We start from the raw sequence: 17,232 nt of genomic DNA on the forward strand, positions 1-17,232 counted from the left end.
GACAAAGTTACTCCATAGATATCTGTAATAAGAAAAGTTTTTTATTTATTCACACATACATAAATGGGTACACATACGTATATACATACATACCTAATTTCTCTATTATAAATGTAATTTATGCATATAGAAAACTTGAAAAAATATAGAAAAGAATAAAGAATTGCCATTCTGTCATATAGATAAGCAAGCTTAATGCTAAGTATTTCATTCCTGCCTTTTTTTCATTGATAGATAGACATCGTTATGATAATGTTGTATATAATTTTTGATTCTGGATTTTTCACTTGACATTATGGAATAAGCATTTCTTCATGATGTCAAAAACTCTTTTTTTAATTCTATTTATTTTATGATATTTTTAATTTTACTGTAAGTTCCAGAATACAAGTGCAGAACGTGTAGATTTGTTACATAGGTCTACATGTGCCATGGTGGTTTGCTGCACCTACCAACCCATTATCCAGGTTTTAAGCCCCACATGCATTAGCTATTTGTCCTAATCCTCTCCCTCCCCTCACCCCCAGCCCCCAGCTTGCCCTGGTATGTTTTGTTCCCCTCCCTGTGCCTACGTGTTCTCATTGTTCAGCTCCCACTTACGAGTGAGAACGTGTGGTGTTTGGTTTTCTGTTCCTGTGTTAGTTTGCTGAGAATGATGGCTTCCAGCTTCATCCATGTCGCTACAGAGGACATGATCTCATTCCTTTTTATGGCTGCATAGTATTCCATGGTGTATATGTACCACATTTTCTTGGACATTTGGGTTGCTTCCATGTCTTTGGATGGACATTTGGGTTGCTTCCATGTCTTTGCTATTATAAATAGTCCTGCAATAAACATACGTGCAAAAACTCTTTATTTACCTCACTTCCAATGCCTGAAAATGCAGAAATTATTAAGCAATAAATGAGTATTGAGCTCAAAGCTGCACAAATTACCAAAAGCAGGTACCCCACTAGGGTCTTCAATTTCATACATCCTAGCCATTGTAGGTATAACTGGCAGCCTATGTGTAAATCTTTTCTGTTCCAGTGCACTTGAAGGATAGGAGTAGGGCGGTGGGAGGTACGTGCACCTGTAGTTTAAATAGGATCTCCAGGTAATCTGACCCCACCTCCTCCACCCCAGCTTTGAGAATCAGTGGTCTAAATTCTGTGCTCGTTTTTACTCTTCTCCACTCAGTTACGAGAGAAGCAAGCATATGTTGAGAAAGTCGAGAAGCTGCAGCAAGCCCTGACCCAGCTGCAGTCTGCATGTGAGAAGCGAGAACAGATGGAGCGGAGGCTGCGGACTTGGCTGGAGAGAGAGCTGGACGCACTGAGAACCCAGCAGGTAAGGAACTGGGCATGGACTGGTGAAAGAATTAGATATGTTCACTCAGCAAACGTATGGATGTTCTACCATGGGCCAGATGCTGCACCTTGCTCCCAGGATTCAGAGGGAAACAAGAACTCCCTGTCCTCAGTGAACCCATACAACAACCAGGAGAGAAGGAGAGCAGTCCGCTCACTGGAGTGACAGATGTTCTCACAGAGAGAAAGTGGTCGCCAGCTTGGGGCTGGGGAGAGCGGAATGCAGCATTAGATGGCTTCAGAGAGGAGGACATTTGAGCTGGACAATACAGATGAGTTTTTGGGCATTCAAGGGCAAGAACATCATAGGTAGAGGGAGAATATGGTAAAAGACAGGGCCATGAAACGACATGGCGTGTCCAAGGCAGCAGGGTGCAGGTAGCTAGGGGAGAGTGCCCAGTACAGTGGCTGGTGAGGAGACTAAGGCCACTTGTGGAGGACATTTGGTCAAGCTGAGATACTGGGCTTTTTCTTATAGTCAACAGAGTACCAACGACTGGGAGGTTTTTAAGCTGGAGAGAAACATGGTGCAAGAGATCAGGGAGAGAGCCCTCTGATGTCAGAGGACCATCCAGAGGGTGGATGTTAAAGTTGCAGAGGCCAGCCTGAAGGTTGTCGGTGCAGCCTAAGGTGTAGTGACAGTGAGAACCTGTGGAGGAGTTGAAGGGAAGAGCCAATAAGGGGGTGACATTAGTAGCACATGATGATCAGTGAGTTTTCAGAAGTAAAGGAGAGGAAGGGATGTAAGACCATCCCTAGAAAATAGTATTGGCCATAATCCCCTATTCCTGCTGCCTGTCCTTCTCTGCTGTTAACAGCTGAGCATGTAACTCAGCTATGAGTAAGCACAGAGTGAAAAGCCCAGCCTGGGGTTCACCTGCACCACGGCAAGCAGGAAGAAGACTGGTCAAAGGCTCCTGGCCCCAGATGAGCCTGTCCACCATCACCCAGCATGAGGAGCAGAGGCCTTTATGCAGCTGGTGAAGGCTGTGCTCTAAATTGGGATACCAGGGAAATGCAAGGCAGGGCCCTATGGAATTATCTACTGGATAGGGCGTAGTGGTTGTGGTTGAAACACTTGAAAACACTTGAGCGCATGCACTCAGGCCAGCTCAGCCCTCTCGCAGGGCAGGCCCATGCACTTCCCTTTGGGTATGTGCATTTGGCTGGAGAAGGAGGTGTTAGTGAGATTGCCCAGAAAAGTAAGAAACCCACCTCCGCCTCCCACTGTCTTGGCTTGGTGGATAGCTCGTAAGAAAAGGCGGGTCTGACTGTGGACTTCTAATACTGATAAACTGTGCCACATACTTTGGCACAGAGTTACACCATTCAGCTGTTCTCTGTCACTCAGTTGCTGAGATCTTCACTTCCCCACCTGGGGACAGGGGTTCTCCCTGGTTCCAGGTACAGCACTGGCCCACAGTAGACACTGATGAGTCTTTCTTTGGCTGACCAAATGGGCACATCTCGGTTCTTAGAGCACAAAAAGAATGTTCCTTCCTGGTTAATATGCTGTCCACAGCCTATAGTTACATTACTTCTCCTTGGCTCTTCTGAGTGCTGTGAAACCAGACTCACCTCGGTTATCCTTGTTGTTTATCAAGAAGAAACATAATGTTAGAATTATTTGAAAAATATCTTAAATGCCACAGAGGATAGTTGGCTGTATGCACGCTCAGACCCATGCACGCTCACCCACACAGTTTCCTCAGGCAGGCAAAAACAACATTCCTGCCGTGCATGAAGGCTGCTGACAGGCTGAGGAGCGCCAGTGGGGGACAGAAATTTCAGAATTGAGGTTCTCCCGGGAAATTACTCTGCTTTCATTTTGGATTGTGTTCAGGAGCTGATGGCAGACCCCCAGCTGTGTATGGCTGACATGAGACCGAAGAGGAGGAGACAGTCTCTAAACAGAATTGTGATGCTCAGCATCTCTTTAAAAATAACATTACAGTTTGTTGTTGTTGTTGTTTTAGTGAGAGCATTAATCTGCCTCCTATGATATGAAATACATTCAGGGATTATGTCCCTGTTGCTCTTGATACCATTAAAAAGATAAGTAGAGGTTGAGTATCCCTTATATGAAATGCTTGGGACCGGAAGTGTTTTGGATTTTGTATTTTCAGGTTTGGGATGCTCAATCTTATTATTTTTTTTCCTGTAATATTTCTTTATTTTCTAATGTTCCCAGTAAGCATACATTATCTTATAACCAAAAAAAGGTTAAAATGTTATTACAAAAAAATCCACTGGAAACATCTTGAGTTTTTTACTAGTTCCATGTGGCAGATACTGTGAAAAGGGCAAAGTGTATCTAAACTCATTTTTGGGGCCTGTGGGCTGGTCTGGGGGGCAGCTCTGCTGGCCTCACCAGGGATGACTCGGAGTCCACTTGAGAACATGGGGTCATCTGAGGAACTCAGCCTGTCTGGGAAAGGGGATCCAGGGCCTCTCTGATCTCCTCCTCCTCATTCACCCTCACGCAACTCATGAATGTGCCCGCCAGTTCTTGGGCAGCAGCCTCGGGCAGCCTCGGGAAAGACTTCCGCCGTCCACACCACACCCTGTTCCTTCATCCCTGTGTCCAAGGCAGTTATCTGACAGCTTTAGAAAGCATGCAGGGGTCACACTGTCACAAAGCTCCTGGTCATCTCCACCCTCAACAGAACAATAGACCAACCACGTGGACTCACCACTTCCCATAGGGCATGATTCTGAAGAGACTTTTGAGAGTGCAGCTTAGAGTTCTTGTTGAATCAACAGCCCAGACAAGGGCTCTGCCCTTTGACTTATGCCGGGACACAGCTGAGCCCATCTACTTGGCCCCCTCTAACAACACAGAGCCCTTGAGCAGCTCCAGTTATTTCAATTATTTCTTCTGGACCTTTCCAGAAGGGCTGGTACGCTGAGGATGAGCAGAGAGGCATGGAATCGTGTGTTGATTCCGAGCATGGGCCCCAGGGTTAAACCAGCCACGGTTGAATCCTGCCTCCCACCAGAAAAGTAGCCTAGAGTAAGTCATCTTTCTGAGCCTCAACTTCCTTGTCTATAAAGTGAGGCAAATAAATTATACTTACCTCACACTTGTAACTACAAATAAAATCTGAACAAAGTACTTTTTGGAATGCCTTGCACTTAGCAATTGATTAAAAACAAATCACTCTCACTGCTGTTCTCATTGCCATCATTACCTTCAGAGTCATTTGAAGTTTTAGGGCATTCGTAGGTACCCTCTCCCAAATTCCGCCCTTATCCTGGATTTTCCAGCCTCATTGAAAACAAGGTCACCAGAAGTGTGGCTTATTGAAGGGGGGTGGAGAGAGAAAGATAGGTTGGGACAATAGGACTAGCAGAAAGAAAACCTCTTAATCAACAGTTCCTGTTTTATAAGTAATTGCCCCTCTACCATGGGAGGTCAAATAGTACTTCAGCATCATTAGAAACTGGGAGGGAAGTGAAAGAGAAAAAGATAAAAGAGAGAGGGGAATTTACATTTTTAAGAACTCACAATTTTATCTCTTTTACAAAGAGCTCAAATTAATTTTCACGTCTTACTTCCACAGTAGTCCTATGAGAAAGAAGAGAGAAGGTTCTTGAAGAATGTTCTGTGAAAGGAAAATGAGGCACAGGGAAGTTAAAGGTCATGTAGCTAATGAGGACATTCCTCCCATGTGGACACATTGAGCGTGAAGACTTAATCTGTAGTGTTCACTGTTGCATCCCTGGTACATGGTACATGCTCAGTCAATACGTGTCATCTAGATGGCTGAATGGGCGGCAGTAGCTGGCACACCTGACCATCAGTCTGTTTTTCTCGGTAGCACACTTACCCATTAGACCATGCTAGTAGCTCTGTACCCTTGAATGTTGACATTCATGCATTTATGTGAATAACTCTTAATGACCTGAATTAGGGGGGGCTATGAAGAGTTGTCATGATCTCATGTGAGGTTAAGAGGATTCTGCAAAAATAAGCCAGCTGAGATGGTAACAAAAGGGATTTAGATAGAAACTGACAAGCATAGATGGCAGCTTAGTGAGGCCATGGGAGATTTTTCTTGGAAAGTTTCTAAAAATAAGGGAGCGCCTCATCTCGCTGGACTGGTTCATTTGTTCTCCTGCCTGAGGCTAGGTGCCTGGCCAGATGGAGTCCGTGCCCTTTATGCACAGGTCAGGTGACCTCTGTTCCTACTTATAATGTTGGTCACTGGCAAGATAACACTTCCTAGAATAATTTATATTTGTAGCTTTAAAAAAACTGAATAAAAACAAAATTTGGTTTACAAAAAACCCATACACCCATTTCTTTTTTCCTCTCTGATAGGATTAGATTCCATCAGTACAGCTTGAATGCCCAACTGTTGCTCTGGGTAATTCCCCAGTCCTTTTCTTAATCTAGGGGATTATGTGGTTCTGGGTAAAGCATTCACATGCCTCTCACCTTGCACCCAGCTCTGCATTTAAAATTTGCAACCACTGGAAAACAGGAGGGGAATGTGTACCCCAGGACATAGACTAGCTAGGATGAAATCATTCTCCCTGGAGTACTAAGGAGCCTGGTCCACACTCTGACTGGGCCCCTAACCCTGAGACCCCAAGATGACTTATCTCTGCTGCTGCTCTGAAGGCAGAACTTTCTCAGAGCGCCATCTTCTTCTGTGTCATGCTCTTTAGAGGAAATAGTGTACCTAATTAAAGGAAAAAGATTCTGAAGTATGAACATCCTCAGTTTGTGAGCAATCCAGAAAATGGCTTTATTTTCTCTTATTGACACAGATGAAAAGGCCGAAAAATGAGCTTGCCTTATGCTAGAGGTCTTCTGCTTTCATATGCATTATCTAGTTTGATTCTCATTCTCAGGCCTCTGAGTGGGACAGGTATGAATACCTCCTTTCCCAGCATTGCAGCTAGGGAGCATGCAAGTTAGGGCATCTCCCACTTCCTTTGCCTTCCATTTCCCCCACCAGCCTTAGGGGAAACAAACAACTGGAATCACTTTGTGGAATTCTGGAGAAAGTACCCTAGACCAGGAGGCCAAGACTTAATTCCTATTCTTGCTTTTGGTGTGATTAACTACATGCCATTAGACAAGCCACTTCTTGTCATGCAAAGGCCTTGACCTGTGGAGATAGACGCAGGTTTGAATTCTGACCCTACTACTGATTAGCTGAGAGACATTGCCTCATTAATTTAATCCATCAGAAACTTCATTTCTCATCTGTGAAACTGGGATAATATTGTCGTTTTGCAGAGCGCCATGAGAATTAACTACAATAGAGGAATTTGGAGGTGAAGTAGCATGGTGTGTGAATTGTTGCAGGATCTGGGGAACCTCATGTGTTCTGTATGGGCAGTTGTGTAGACAGCATTGATGTGGTTTTGAGCATCAAGATGTTTTTTTCTACTCCTTCAGAAACATGGAAATGGCCAGCCAGCCAACATGCCTGAATACAATGCCCCAGCCCTCCTGGAACTTGTGCGGGAGAAGGAGGAGCGGATCCTGGCCCTGGAGGCTGACATGACAAAGTGGGAGCAGAAGTACCTGGAGGAGAGCACCATCCGACACTTTGCCATGAATGCCGCGGCCACCGCAGCAGCTGAGAGGTGAGACCAGTGGAACTCTGGTGGTCGTAAAAGCACAGTTAAAAAAAATCAAAACAAAACAAACAGGCTATCCAGAGAGGTCCAAGGCCCATCCTAGGGAGTGAGGTCAGCTAAAAATTATTTTTAAGTAGTTACAGTGCTAGTTGGAGAGCAAAGTGGTATAACATTTCTAGAGGATGATTTGGCAATATGTATCTTTCCTTTGAGTCCACAATTCTAGTTCTAGATATTTATCTTAAAAAAATCATAGACATGCCAGAAGATGAATGTCTAAAGAGTTAATCTCAGTGTTGTTGAAAATATCAATACATTTAACACAGCCTAGATTTCAACAAGAGGAGGTTCATTTAATAATTTAAAGTACGTCACACGGTGGAATCCTGTGCAATCACCAAGAATGATGTTGTGAAAGTATATTTAAGGCACTTTTTAATGCTCGGTTTATATCACGGGCCAAACTAGAAAAATAGATAATCCTCATAGCAGCCCTGAGAGCAGGTATATTATTATCATCTTCATTTTACAAGCAAAGAAAATGAGGCTTAGAGAGGTACAGTGGTTGATTCCTAATCACACTGGTAGTGAGTGGTGGGGCCGTGTGTCAAATGGAGATCTGCCTGGCTTGAAAACTGATTTCTTTTAGTTTGAAATTCTTTTCTGCTGCTGTCAGTTTTTACCTCTGTTGCCTTACCTTCTTTTTGTAGGTGCATGGCTTATTCTGTCTTTATAAACTAGCTCAAAGTGTGCAGTAATTCACAAAAAAAGCTCCCAAATGTTCTGTTAAAACATACTGTTGTCAGAGTGAGCAAGGCACTCTTGACCTTTGGCCACTGGATCTCAGCCGCATGCATAGTCACTGCACACATGTGGGTGGCTGTGCAGGGGACCCATCCAGCCCCTCACTGCCTCCTACCCAGTTTGCTTTCTGCCCATAAGTTATATTGGACATTTAACTAAAAGTTGTTTGGAATTCACCACAGTTCAGGATCAATTTATGTGGAAAGGATCCTCAAATTTCAAAGGAGCATCCAGAAAACGGGACTTGTTAATAAATAAGGGCTATGGTACTGTTTGGATGACAGGACATGAACCGAGAGAGGAGTAAAAGCCACATTGCCTTGGGATGGGTTACTATATTTTTAATGACTACGAGAAGGCCTGTTGGGGTGCAGAGGGGATACTCTTGAAGTTATTCATGGACTCTCAGGCTCATTATCGAAGTAGGGGAGAATCCCCAGTGGTATGCTCAGATGTTAGTGCCAGGAATTGGAGAAAGCATTGCCACCATTCGGGCGTTGGTGTCTGCAGTGGGTGCCACAGCACACTTGCACCGAGAAAGACCTACAGACCCATGTGGAAAATGAACGTTTGGGAATCATTTTTCTGTGCTTCCCCGTTGCTTATGTGTGTCTACACTTTGATGGGAAGCAGGCCGCAGTATCCATGAGAGTGAGGCTTTGGGAGTGGGGATAGACACTTGAGATGGTGCGGTGAAGCCCCGGGGTCCTGGGTTGAGAGTTGGAGGGAAGTCACAGCCTCCAGTTCAGTCCCTGCAGTATATGGATGGGCACAGGGAAGACTTTTGAAACATTGGTTGATTTTTACATAATTGAAATGGTTTTTTTTTTTTTTTCCAGCTTTTTGTTTTCTAAGCTAATAACTAAATTTCCTCTCTATTCCGAGGAAGAGAACAGATCATCATAAAGTCACAGAGGGACCTGGTCTTCTTGGACATATGTGGTCTAGTGCACTGCTATCCACGGTTGCCCTGGGAGTTTCCTTCCTCCCTGCAATTTTAATGGAAAGAATGCTTTAATGGAAAGAACGCTGCACAGGGAGGCAGGACACCTGCGCTCAGGGCTTCTCCCTCCCTTCCTGACTGTGCGTGTGTGATCTGGGACAAGCCCTTCTGAGTGTCGCTTACATCACATGTGAAATATAAATGATGAGAGCAGGGAACCTGACCACATTGCTCTGGCTGAGGACACTAAAGCCCCAGTAGCAGTGTAAATGTGTGACCTTGGAGGAATGACACAGGGGCTTCCATGTGTCATTGTTGTTTCAGCGTCTGTGGGTTTATCATGTTAGATGTCTGTTTGGGATCCTGGGTCCTGAGGGTATGAATGGGACTAGAAAGTAAAATTCAGAAGTCGGGGAATGAATGGGTCCAAAGCATAAACCCTGTAGTGGGCAGAGGAGGGAGGGTAGGGGGTGAGTAGAACCAGACCCAATCACAATCCCCCACTCACAGGATTCTAGGCCCAGCCTTGTTCTTATCCTCTGTGCAAGGGGAAATGTCTCTTACCTCAGAGAACAGGAGTTCTGTGGGATTTACCCAGTCCCACTGTTCCCCTTCTCTGCCTTATTTGGAGTCTTGGATGGGCAGAGGGAGCCCCTTTCCATCCCCGTCACCCCACCTTCTTTGCTTTTACACATATTTATTGAGCATCTAATAATTCTGTGAGCAACTACCCTCCCCATTACAGGCTACCCCTTCTGGGTGGGGGAGTAGGTTCAGAGAACCTCAGATAGTTAGCTGCAATCTTAATGTTCTTTTCAAAGAAAACCTCTGTCATTTCAGAATTGCTTTTTTCTTTTCAGTAAGAGAAAAAAGGAAAATGAAGCGTTTTTGAGAAAGGTACACATTTTGAGCTCTTATTGACTAGGTGCTAAATGGCCACAGACAAATTGGTAAAAATGACTATTTCCAGCCATTAGTTTTGTGACTTTTCAACCGCAGATGCATGCTTTATATTTAAAATCAATGATTTTTAAACAAAGAAAATAACTTCTGTAAACCAACTGGTTTTCCCATCTTTATGCATCTTGATGGTGTTGGTCAGAATTTTTAGAGAGTCAGCTTATCTTTTATGTGTGCAGAAGGTTTTGAAAATTTTTAAAAATTTCAAAGCAATGTAATATTTCTTTCAGAGTTTTATATTTTTGCTGTCTAAGTTGCTTTCCTCTAATTGTGTTTGCGCTCCTTACTTGGCAATGTAAACATGAATTTTCAGATTTGTTTCCAGCTCCATGTAAAGTCTCCAAAAGTAAATTTGTTGAAAATGTTTCTAGCCACTAATTTCTATATTGATGATTTTGTGCACCATAGTGTGAATTTATAATTTTGCAAATATGTTTAAAGCATTTTGTTTGCTTTCTACATCATTTGGCCTTTAGTATATTTTCAATGACACTTTGCACTTTTCTGAGCCACATTCTCACATATGCCCTCTGGTTTGTTTTTATCTTTACTCATCTTTGCTGAGACCTTCTTCTTAAAGGCATATGAAACTTGCAGGAGTATAGAGTGATGGTTAGGGGCATGGACTTTGGAGTCATAAATACCTGAGTTAGAATCCATTTTCACTATTCACTAACTGAGTATTCTTGGAAATGTCACCTAACCCTGGTTTCTTCATCTAGAAATTGAGGATAATAATACCTTGTGCACAAGTTGTGAGAACTAAATGAGAGACCATGTGTACTGTGCTCTACCCAGTCCCTGTATGAAGTAAATGCTCATTAATGTTGATAGCTGTCATTAAAAGGGCCTCTATTTTTCTGTTTTGGGCTATTGTGTAAAAAAAAAAAGCTTTAAAGTTTTCAGGCGGGGCGCGGTGGCTCACGTCTGTAATCCCAGCACTCTGGGAGGCCGAGGCGGGTGAATCACCTGAGGTCAGGAGTTCAAGACCAGCCTGACCAACATGGTGAAACACCATTACTACTAAAAATACAAAATTAGCCAGATGTGGTGACGCATGTCTGTAATCCCAGCTACTTGGAAGGCTGAGACAGGAGAATCGCTTGAACTCAGGAGGTGGAGGTTGCAGTGAGCTGAGATCATGCCACTGCACTCCAGTCTGGGCAACAAGAATGAAACTCCATCTCAAAAAAAAAAAAGTTTTTCAGTATGATTGTACATTGGAATATGAAGTTAGAAAGATGTGAAATACTTGGCTACATCATGTCTTATTAATTAAGTACTTATGTCGTCAGGGCCATTATTGTGCCTTTCATCTTGAGATATATCACTTAGATGACGCAGTGATCTTATTTTTACTAATCATTGTTAGTTAGCAGTAATTAAGTTGTCAAAACCAGTGGCAGGAATAGTTATCTGTGACTGGTTGTTTATAGTCAGACAGATGCTTGCAGTGAAACTGCTTCTTAATCTTCTTGTGTCTGCCCTTGCCCTCACTGCACCCACCTCACCTGAACTTGTCAAGGACAGTGTCTGCCTTCATCTTTCTGTCCTGGACCCCGGCATGCCTATTACATTGTCCTGACCTGCATCCCAGGCAGGGCCCATAAAACAAGAAGTGAGACAGAATACAACATGAAGGAAGACTTCAGCTTGGAGCCTCACTCTCTGAGAGGACCAGTCTCAGTTTTAAGTATTTCCTGAGCCCCCATTTTACTGTAAAATACTGAAGTAGGCATTCTATGCTATATGGATGATAAACAGAAATAAAACCTAAACTCTGATTGGAAAAGTGAGGTATAGGACAAGCATGAAAAAGTACAAGCATGGAAATGCCAAAAAATACAACAATAATAATAATAGTGTCCATATGTCAGTAGATTAAATCTCTAGGTACCCATTTTACATATTCATAACGTGCCATGTAGCTACATACATAATGTAGTCAGAAGGGGGAGGGGACTTGATTTTTGAATTTTATTTTGTTTTCCTTAGATGCTGCTTAATTCTATCTAGTTAAGGAAGAGAATTGCACAGAATTCAGGAGAGGAAAAGTGGGTGAAGGAGTTTGTGGAGTTTTAGCACAGCACCCTGTGGTCACCTCTCCACAAGCATTTACACCTTTCTCTGTATGGGCATCAGATGAGATTGATAACTGAGCTGGGGAAATTGGGAGGGAAAGCCTTCATGAGCCAATGAGAGATGCAGAGCTGATCTCTGTTCCAGCATGAATACCAGCCTCTCCGTTCTGTGTCTGTTTGCATTGAGACAAAGCAAGAAGGTTTCCTGTGATCAAACGCATATCCTTGTGTTGCCAGGGACACCACGATCATCAACCACTCACGGAATGGCAGCTACGGAGAGAGCTCTCTGGAGGCCCACATCTGGCAAGAGGAGGAGGAGGTGGTGCAGGCCAACAGAAGGTGTCAGGACATGGAATACACGTAAGGGATAGCTATGTGTGATGCATGGGGCACACTGCATTCACACTCCAGGCCTTCCAGAACAGATTGCTTCTCTGTCCTGTTCTGAAAGGCTAAGAGCATGAGGTCTCCAAAAAGTCTCCTCCCCCATGCTATGCCATGGAGAGAAGGAAAAGGTTCCAACCTGAGCACGTGGTTCCACTCAGCAATGGATCTGGTGCCGGAGTTCTCTGGGGGAAATTGCGTGTCACCTGCAGGTTTTAAGATGCAGGCTGAGTCTAGTGACAGAAGAATTTAGATGTCTGTGTTATTTCTTGGTGTCTATCTCTATGACATTATGAGCTGAAAGGGGGAAACATTATATCCCAAAGATTCAGAGTTTTTGAGCCAGAATTTATATATTCCAGTCCAAAATAAAGAACATATTTAGCTAATGCACTCTTCTGATGGGCTACACAAAATTTCTAGCAGACTTTTTGACATAATAAAACTAGCCTGTTCCCCTTCACTACCTGAGGGCTTGTGGAACCCTGGGAGCCCTAGGCCTCTTATTTTGCAGATGTGAAAATAGGGCTGAGTAGTTGAGCCATTGATAGATAGGCTCAGTGAATTACTATCAAAGTTGTGAAAATAACTCAGCATTCTTCCAGAAAAATCATCTTCTACCAGAGAACCTGTTCATCTTGGTTCTTTTTTCTTAGAAAATAGAGAAATTGACTTTAGTTGAAAGCTCACCCTGTTTGAGGCTTTAGGGTTTTTATGCTTCCCTATCCCCTACCTACCCCCGGCCCCCGCCGCCAATGCTAGACCCTCTAAATATGGTCCCCAGCCCACTTCGGTCCAGGAATGTGGCCACAGTCATTCTAACTGTACCTCCCTGAGGTCCCAGTCTCCCAAGGTGCCAGAGAAGGTGTACTCTTTTGACATATGACAAAAGACCTGTCTTAACAATTTGGAGATTATCAACGTTTGAAGACTCATACTGTGCTTCATCCTGTATCCCTAAATTACAATTAAAGTCCTTGGGACAGCCTGAGATAAATGTTTCAAGTTTTTCTAGCCAATTGGCTTTTTATGGAGACTGTTTTGTTTTGTTTTACAGTATTAAAAATCTCCATGCCAAAATCATAGAGAAAGATGCTATGATTAAGGTCCTGCAGCAGCGATCTCGTAAAGATGCCGGGAAGACAGACTCCTCCAGCCTACGTCCTGCCCGCTCCGTTCCATCCATAGCAGCAGCTACTGGGACACACTCTCGCCAGACCTCTCTTACCAGCAGCCAGCTGGCCGAGGAAAAGAAGGAAGAGAAGACCTGGAAGGGGAGCATAGGTGAGCCCCACACCTCTGTCAGACCATGATTGGAAAAGCAAGACCAGACAGCTTCTCTGCCACTCATGGGACACAGAAATGTCCCTGAATAGTTCCTGGTCTCAATTTACTCATCTGTGAAGTGGGGAGGGAAATCAATCATACTTCAGTTATAGATATGTGGAAGCATTGTGTAAATTCTAAAGACTGCACCACTGGAGTAACTCTTAGCCGTGGGTTGACTCAGATCATAATTATCTATTATTGTTGTAAGTTGAGGTGACCCTTATAACACAAAAGGCTCTCATGGAAAAGCCTAGAGACATCACGCCTATGAACTTGGCTCTGCTCTAGACCAGTTGTATGACGGCTCCACCTCTACTTCCATGTCTAGAAAGGGAGGACAGTGTCTGCCTGCTTTACCCCATGGGGCATGGGAGGGAAGAATGGGATAATGGGGAGAGCACATTGGAAGAAGTGCTCTCTCACATAAGGTAGGGGTGGTAAGTTTTTGCTGTATTGTTGTTGCATGGGCAGAATTTTGAGGAACGTTCCCTAAGTGTGGTCTTAGCCAGGAGTAGGTTTCCTGGGGGCAGGCGGGCTTGTTGGCTGGCTGGGCTAGCGAAGCTGGAGGGGAAGCAGGCAACGTGCCCGCACACGGGTCCTCCACACCCTTCCCCTGCACTCTGGCCTCTCCAGGGGTCTGGCCCTTCTTTGATGCATTTCCCCGCATCAGATCATGTTTTTGTTTCTCTGTGCAGCTGAGAGCCAGTTGTCCGCAGCATAAGACCCCAGAGGAGACTGGCTGTTCTGGGCCAGAGGGGATAAGAGCTTCCATATGAACCTGACAGAGGTGGGGGGATCAAAGGCTCCCAGCCAGAATCTCTGTTTGAAGTCCCTCCACTGGTGGCTTCAGCAGCCCCTGCCCCCAAAGGAAATGCACTTCAAAGAAGATGTGTGTGGACAGCAGCTGAGATCATCAAAGACTGTCCCAAGGACATTTAGCTCCCAGCCCAGCTAGAGAGCCGGGAGGCAGTGCTGAGCCAGGCCTGGTCAAGGAGTTTGAAAATTTGCTCAGCTCTGGTAGAAACCTCCCTGGGAGTCCCCTGTTTGTGACATGCAGCCAGGCAGGCATCTCTGGTGTCTGTGCCCGTATGCCCCAGGACCTGGCATGTCTAAACCAGGCCTGGGAGCCGGAGGACTTGTCTGAAGGAAGAGCTGCTGTGTTCCCTGCACTGATATTCCTCCTCGTTGTTGTCATTGGTGTCCACATGTCACAAACACAGGGAGGGACTCTCCGAGGGGCTGAGGCAGGTTCATGGGTGACTGCGCAGTTCCCCACATGTTGTCACCATTGCTTGCCCGATAGGCTCTGGAAGGAGGTGGAGGTGACAGCATACACCTTCCCAATTGCCCAGGGTCTCCCAGGAGCTATGGCTGGCTAGTGACTTATTCAGCCTGTCACTCCCTACGAGGACATCTTGCAGACTCTGGAGTTTCCACAGGGCAGGCGATGAAGTGGAAAGAACATAGGTTGGACTCCAAGTCAGGCACAGCTGGGTTTGAGTCCCATTTCTGCTGCTTCTTAGCTGTGAGAGGTTAGTTTTTCTGAGCTTCCATTTCCTTCTCTGTAAGACAGGATAAGGCCTGTCTCGCAGGAATGACGTGCAGTATGAAGTGAGATTATATGGGAAGCACAGATGAAGGCCTTTGCTGCTCAGCGTGGTCTGTGGGCCAGTAGCACCAGCATCATCTGGGAGCCTCTTAGAAATACAGAATCCCAGGCCCTGCCTGCTGGATCAGGTCTTCCTTTTAACGGTATAGCCAAGTCATCGTTATGCACGTTGCATTTTGAAAAGCACTGCTCTCGACAAACTGAACTGCCCTGAGTTCTAAATGGGCACCTTAAAACAGCCCTGGTGAGGATACTTTATGAATTGCTGGCTATCTAACCAGATAAGAGAACAAATACTTGATTGCGCTTATCGCATTTTCTATAGGCTAGCATTCTAGGGTGCTGGCACTTTCCTGCCTGTGTGCTGTATTTAAAAATAAAAAGTTATCCTCCCGCCCAGCTTTCCAGGAAGGCTCTGAGGAAAATGGACACCTCTGCACACCACACCTCCCATTTCCATAGCCAGCATCCCCTCTTCCCCACCCCAGCCTCACTACTCTTGAGGAAGGGGGTGAGGAGAGGGCTAAGTGGCCTTTCCTAGGAGGCTGGCTGGCTTTTCTGCTTCTGGGAGGCTACAGTTCCACCGCAGAAATGTGCAGGTAGCATGTTTATCTTTGAACCCAAGCCTGTGGGGGACCATCATCCATTACAAGGAGTGGGGTGGAGTTGTGAACTATTCAGAAGAGCAGCAAGCCAATGGGAACATGTCTAGGACCGGGGAAGTCTTGTAGCTTTTCTTAAGCACACTGCCACACTTCAGGCCAGCCCTTTTGGGCCACGTTGGGGACAGCAAGCATGGTCTCTAGAAAGCCTTGCAGGAACCTCCCTACCCCTCCTGCTGGCAATTAGGCACTTCTCTGTTTGTCCATACCACCGTGTGAATAATTGTATCCTACAGTTTATATATTAAGTTATAATCAGTTTACTTGACAACTACTTCTCCACTCCAAAAAAAAAAAAAACCTACAATTTTTTAGGAAGGGGACTAGGTCTTCCATTTTTTATTCTCTCAGTGTTTGTTATTTTATCAGGCTTATAATAAGTGTTTATTAAATGCTTGGGGAATGAATCAATGAACGAATGAAGCAATCATCAGTCAACAAGGAACAGATCTCCAAGACTAGATTTAAAAAAAAAAAAAAAAAAAAAGGAAAAAAAAGAATGTCGTTGAAAAATCTGTTCTCTGCCCTCAGGATTGCTGCTGGGGAAGGAGCACCATGAGCATGCCTCTGCCCCACTGCTGCCACCCCCACCCACCTCAGCACTGTCCTCCACAGCCTCCACTACGGCAGCCAGCAGTGCCCACGCCAAGACGGGCAGCAAGGACAGCAGCACACAGACCGACAAGAGTGCCGAGCTCTTCTGGCCCAGCATGGCCTCCCTCCCGAGCCGCGGCCGGCTGAGCACGACCCCTGCTCACAGCCCTGTCCTGAAACACCCAGCGGCCAAAGGGACCGCAGAGAAACTGGGTACGTGGGCTACCCCAACTTGATCAGCCCCTGAAAACTGTGGAACTGTCTGGCCTAAGAGAATCTTTTGTTGAGCTAGAGAGGAAGCAGGGGCACCCATCAGCTCTTACTCTATGGGGATGCTATCCTAATGCACTTAGGATATGTGTGCCCTTTCTTATTATGGGAATAAATATGCATATAGACACATCTAGTTTATTACTATTTGAAATGAGTGCACAGCTTGAGACTACCCTGGCAATGCATGCTTTTTAACTAACCCTTCCCCGGATGGAGTGACAACAGACCCTCTGAGGGGCTGAATGCCCTCTGATATGTTTGGGAGCCAGAATTAGGCACCAGGTACGTCAAAGGCACAAGTTCACTGTTGCCTTCAGGGCTCTGCCTTACCAGGGATTCTGGCCTCAGTGGAGGACATTGTGATGGAAGGAGAAGGCAGATTGACCTACAAAGTCAGTTAACTTGTGGCACAGCACTTGGGCCAGGACTAACGAGCTGTTTAAAATATTTAAGGGAAGACAACTTGGGAGAGGTGATCTTTGCAATGAGTCCCGAAGTGTCCTGGGTAAGAATGGACCTGGCCTCTTAAGGCACTCCTCTTAAGCAAAGGAGTACCATGGCCATGGTCAATGGGATCCCACAAATGTTCTTAAATGGGTAAGGCTTTAAGTAGCCAGAGAGTATCCAGCCTACCATTGGC

At 45.1% G+C, this 17,232-nt stretch overlaps 1 protein-coding gene across 7 annotated transcripts in view; it reads left to right on the plus strand.

The window, feature by feature from the left end:
- Positions 1-17,232, plus strand: part of AMOTL1 (angiomotin like 1) — a 135,512-nt gene that overhangs the window by 111,692 nt on the left and 6,588 nt on the right. For 4 of the 7 annotated variants that reach the window (XM_054437360.2, XM_054437364.2, XM_054437361.2 and 1 more), the window contains 5 exons: positions 1,183-1,332; positions 6,766-6,956; positions 11,976-12,101; positions 13,183-13,409; positions 16,257-16,532. In XM_054437360.2, the coding sequence (XP_054293335.2) occupies positions 1,183-1,332; positions 6,766-6,956; positions 11,976-12,101; positions 13,183-13,409; positions 16,257-16,532 (970 nt within the window). The remainder of the gene's footprint in view (positions 1-1,182; positions 1,333-6,765; positions 6,957-11,975; positions 12,102-13,182; positions 13,410-16,256; positions 16,533-17,232) is intronic. The other 3 variants (XM_054437362.2, XM_054437363.2, XM_054437369.2) reach the window with 1 other exon arrangement.

The sequence above is a fragment of the Pongo pygmaeus genome, chromosome 9 (genome assembly GCF_028885625.2).
Source record: "Pongo pygmaeus isolate AG05252 chromosome 9, NHGRI_mPonPyg2-v2.0_pri, whole genome shotgun sequence".
Taxonomy (NCBI): Eukaryota; Metazoa; Chordata; class Mammalia; order Primates; family Hominidae; genus Pongo; species Pongo pygmaeus.